The 5,007-nt window shown below is 33.3% G+C and overlaps 1 protein-coding gene across 3 annotated transcripts; it reads left to right on the forward strand.

The window, feature by feature from the left end:
- The first annotated feature begins 792 nt into the window (after positions 1-792).
- LOC112516902 (VAMP-like protein YKT61) lies at positions 793-4,028 on the forward strand. 3 transcript variants are annotated; one of them, XM_025124152.1, is made up of 7 exons: positions 793-878; positions 1,048-1,260; positions 1,702-1,799; positions 2,690-2,794; positions 2,882-2,947; positions 3,526-3,612; positions 3,731-4,028. In XM_025124152.1, the coding sequence occupies exons 2-7, from the start codon at positions 1,062-1,064 to the stop codon at positions 3,779-3,781; spliced, it is 606 nt and encodes a 201-aa protein (XP_024979920.1). In that variant the 5' UTR covers positions 793-878; positions 1,048-1,061; the 3' UTR covers positions 3,782-4,028. The 3 variants fall into 3 exon arrangements, with proteins under 3 accessions (XP_024979920.1, XP_024979919.1, XP_024979921.1); XM_025124151.1 differs by having other exon boundaries at positions 801-883; XM_025124153.1 differs by having other exon boundaries at positions 812-883; positions 1,039-1,260.
- The last annotated feature ends 979 nt before the right edge of the window (positions 4,029-5,007 follow it).

Raw genomic sequence — 5,007 nt, forward strand, 5'->3', positions numbered from 1 at the left:
TTTCACTTTTGACAGATCCAGTCCCTTAAAATAGAAAAGAATTAATCAAAAGTTAAGATTGCAAATATAACATATTTTAACACTATCAATCCATAATTTCTTGTCGGGAACGAGATATGGAGAAGAGTAAAAAAGTTTATGATAGAAAGATGTAGAAAAGAAAGAATTGTAACGACAGATGATGAAGTGTAAAAAAATTTATGATAAAGAGATGTAAAAGAGAAGAGACAATTAAAATAATAAATAACAAGATATGGAAACTGGGAGAAATAAGAAAACTCATGATGCATATCTAACACATACGTATTTATAATATTTTATATTATTGTTAAATACAAAATTATTTAATAGTGAGTTTATTTTGAAGGTATTGACGAGATGATAAGAATGATATAATTTGTAATTCAAAAAAAGGAAATGCATTTTAGTTAATCTATATTTATGTATTTTTAATATGACAAATATGTAAAATAAAAAAATAAAAATGAAAACGAAAAGGATATAAAACAAATTAATTCATAGGTATTCATGATATTTAATATAATGATTAAATATAAAAATATTCAATATTGAACTTATTTTGAAGTTAATGACGAGATGATTACAACAGTATAATTTGTAAAAAAATTAAAATATTTTTTAACATTTTAATTTATATATAATTATTTATATTAATATAATAAAGATATAAAATAAAAAATAAGAAGTAAAAGACATAAAATAAATTAAATAATTAATTATTAGGTATAAACTGTAATTTAAATATTGAAAAATATTTTTCCTCCGTCTTCGACAGCACAGCATAAGGTTCGAAAAATCGATCCCAAAACGCCTTCTGATTGTTCATAAAGCAAAAACGTGAAGAATTTCTTCGATCGGTAGGGTAATGCACTGCACTGATTGTAGACCAGTAGATAAATCTGTTCATCATCGTTTTCTTGACATAGGATTCGTCCATTTTTGTTCTGTTTCACAATACCTTCAAGAATTTGTTGATGGAAACCTAATCTGGATTACATTTTTTACTCTCTTATTGAGATTGAATAGGAGAAGAGAAGAGGATGAAGATCACGGCGTTACTTGTGCTGAAATGTCATCCGATTCCAGACGGGTCGGATCCGGTGATCTTAGCGAACGCGACAGATGTGAATCATTTTGGGTACTTCCAGAGGGTCACCGTTAAGCAGTTCATCGTGTTTGTTGGTCGAACTGTCGCCAAACGGACCCCACCTAACCAACGCCATACCGTCCAACACGAAGGTTATCTACCTCTGTTTTCCACAATTTAATTGTTCATCATTTCTGCGAATTCTGCCATTGATTTCAAACCCTAATCATTCCATTCATTCTTGGATATACATCTTGGTTGGAAATTCAAGATGCAGTTTCAATTATAAACACTTAAATTTGAAAGATTTGAATTCATATATTGAAATAAACCATCTATTAGTTTAGGTGGGTGTTTATAAGTTTTTCTAGCCAAACATTTGGTGAACAAATAGAATTGAGTTCCACTTATATGAGGTTTCTCATGGTATCAGGTTCAATTCAATTTGTGGAAAAAGGATTAAAATGATTCATAGATTGCAGAATGTATTATCTATTAAGAACTTTTGCATAAGTTATTGGTGTTCATATGATAATGACACCATGGAAGTTTGTGAAAGATCTTGCTAATTATATTTATTTTCTCGGTGATAGAGTATAAGGTGCATTCATATAACAGAAATGGTTTATGCGTTGTGGGCTTCATGGACGATCACTATCCGGTTAGAAGTGCATTCTCAGTGCTGAACCAGGTAACGTAATATTATTAAGAACTTTAAGAACCAGGATCAAATGATTGATCAACATTGGAGTCTAAAAGGTATTTACATAAACATAATCATGTTGAGAATATCCCTCTCCTTTTGAAAGATCAAAGTGCGCACAAAACAAAATGTTGACATATCATAGATACTTAAAAGTTGTCGTTTAACAAAGGTTTAAAGATTATAGTCTGTTAGAAAAGAATTTTGTTTCTATTAAATGTAAATGCAAGAAATCAAGATGTAATTTAGGCGTAATGATATAAAAAATAAGAGCATTAAAGGCTTATGCTTATAAAGTGAAGAGTATACTTGTTGAAGGTGCATTATTATCCATGCTTGTAAAGAATATGGCAAATGAAACCATAATCAAACCTGATAGTGCCACTCACCATTACCGATAGAGGTCTGGAAATCAAGCACCTCAATTGTAGTGCCTGCCTTTGGTATGTGGGACAGGACGGACAAGAGTACAAAAACTTGTAGTCCCATGTTTGGTATGACATTAGACTAGGACAAGACAAAACCTGAGTACATTTGGTGCTTGCATCTTCTTGTCCCACCAAAATAGGTGGAACAAAAATCAAGAAGATGGGACATAGATTACTAATACCCATAGCAACTTAAAACTCTATAACTTTCACCCACCTACCTCATTCTTGCCCGTCTAGTCCTGTCTAGTTCAGTCTCATCTATGTATTGAACAAGAAACAAGTCTAATCATGGATGCAAATGAAAGGGTATCGCCCACACTTTAACCTGCTTTAGGGTGATGGAGGTTGGTAGGTTTGTTGATCGTGGAAATCAAGGAATTCTCTTTGGAGTTCATTCCATGCCTTGTATTTTGTCTTTGAATTGATCTAATGGTAAATGTTGATTAGGTAATAGATGAATATCAGAAGAAGCATGGTGAGTCATGGAAGACCATACAAGCAGATACTACTAGTCAATGGCCTTATCTTAATGATGCTTTAACCAAGTTTCAGGTACCTTTTGAGCGACTTCATCCCCAGTTTTAGCTTCACTTATGCAATCCCTTATACCATCTTCATTCTTTTTCCAACCCCTCACAGGATCCTGCTGAGGCAGACAAGCTGTTGAAAATTCAGAGGGAGTTGGATGAAACTAAAATTATCCTTGTAAGCATCAATTCCCTATTTCTTTCTTCTTCGTTAATGGGATATTCAGATTTCATTTATTCAAATCGCTTGCTATGATCGCCTATGCACTAATCTTTCTTCTCGTTTAACATTTTCATATTATGGGGGCCTGAGAATATACATGGTGGTAGAAGAAATAGATATATGATCATAAAGTACCGACTACTTGATGTTGTAATTGATAAAGGATGTGACCCCGCAAAATAGAGATTGGAGTATATGTGGATGCAATAAATCTCTTCCTTTTTTCTTGCTTGACGGTGACAGATACACTTGTTTGTCTTAATACTTTGATAAAGAACTATGCTGCTGCTCATGCTATTCTATATTTGCTCATACTTTGGGATAAGCCTTGAGTCATCACATAAACAACTCTATCATTTGTGGTAGATGACATATTTACGTACCATGTACATCACACTTCTATACCCTGAGTGGGAGATAGTGGATTCGTTTGGTTTGATTTGGTTGTTATATATTTGTAAACAGCCAATTAAGACAAATATATTGCATGTGTCGTGATGTCATTTACTGTGGCAAGCAATTCTTGTTCACAGCATAAAACCATTGATAGCGTCCTTGAAAGAGGCGAAAAGCTGGACAGCTTAGTCGAAAAGAGTTCAGATCTCAGTGCAGCTTCACAGGTGTACCTTCTTCCCATCAAAATGCATGTTATTATGAAGCTTTCTTGAATTTATCTTCCGAAGAATCGTAAAGATTAACATGAATTTAACACAAACCCATTGGTTGATTGTGAATCAGATGTTCTACAAGCAGGCAAAAAAATCCAATCAATGTTGTACTATTTTGTGAAAGCTAGTTGCAGGTTCTCCTTTCTTCCTTCCACGGTTATGAAGCGTAACTCTTGGAGACTATCAACTTATGGGAGGTAAATCTCCCCTGCCCTGGATTTATGCAGGCTTGGGTTCATGCTTTTTGTTCTCATGTATCTAATTCGTTTTCATTGTTATTTAGAATGTTATCTTGTAAATAAGAAGTGATCAAATATCATGTCATAATGTTAATACATTGCTTCTGTTTTCAAGATTTCTGATGATATATCTTTCTTGTGTTATCCTATGATTTAGAACTGTAAACCAATGAAACATAACGTCTTGAATGAATGAACTTCAATGCAACATTGTTCATTTAACCAATCACTCGACAATTGTCTGTCCATCGACATGGCACCCAAAACAGAAGAGTAAAAGTCGGTACTTTCCTTGTTATCGTAAACAAGCTTTAACTAGGCACTCGGATTAAAAGTGAGAAACTAGATATGACTAATATTCCACAAGAATTGATTCAATTACTTTATCTTTGGGTACTTTCACAAGAATAATGTTAACTTATAACGTGTTAGAATATGTGAAACCCTTGATACAAAAAGGAAAAAATGTTACATATATGACTTGTTGATGTAGCACTTCAATATGCCCTTTCAAACGGAGGCTAGGATAGATCCGGCTCTGATACCATTTTGAAATATAGAGATGGATTGGTATGTGACAAGCCAATTGCTAAAAAAATCAGTAAAATTGGTGGCACATAAAATTTAACTTTCAGCTTAGTCTCAGCAATCTTTAATTAGATCCTTTCAATAGATGGCAAATTGTATAAAAAAAGAGAAAAAGTCTGAAAAACCCGATGGACTGTTGTAGATTTTAAACGGTTAAAGTCCCTGGACATCTTTTGACAAATAATGGTGTTTGTCAATTATGCTGTTAAAATCGCGATATATCGGATATTGGTCTCTGGAAAAATATCGATGATGAAATATCGGTTCCGATAATATCGCCGATATTTACCAATATTTTGATGGAAAAATCGGTCCGATATATCTATTTTTTATAAGGCAAATGTTTGGGTTTTTTTATTACATGTTGGGCTTAGTTTTTTGGGCCTCTTTGTTTGGTTAACCAGTCAACACATATATTAGGTCTCACGCTTCTTCTTTTCTCGGTACTTCACGGTTCATGCTTTTTCTCTTCTCGGTTCTTTCACAGTTCACACTTATTTCTCTTCTCGGTCTCTCTCTT

Source organism: Cynara cardunculus (assembly GCF_001531365.2).
Source record: "Cynara cardunculus var. scolymus isolate 2C chromosome LG 8, CcrdV1, whole genome shotgun sequence".
Lineage (NCBI taxonomy): Eukaryota > Viridiplantae > Streptophyta > Magnoliopsida > Asterales > Asteraceae > Cynara > Cynara cardunculus.

Excerpts from the sequence above, each read along its gene's own strand:
- LOC112516902 (XM_025124152.1), top strand. The coding sequence starts at position 1,062 with ATGAAGATCACGGCGTTACTTGTGCTGAAATGTCATCCGATTCCAGAC. Across the intron at positions 1,261-1,701 it reads CCATACCGTCCAACACGAAG|AGTATAAGGTGCATTCATAT; the intron begins GTTATCTACCTC and ends TCTCGGTGATAG. Across the intron at positions 1,800-2,689 it reads CATTCTCAGTGCTGAACCAG|GTAATAGATGAATATCAGAA; the intron begins GTAACGTAATAT and ends AATGTTGATTAG.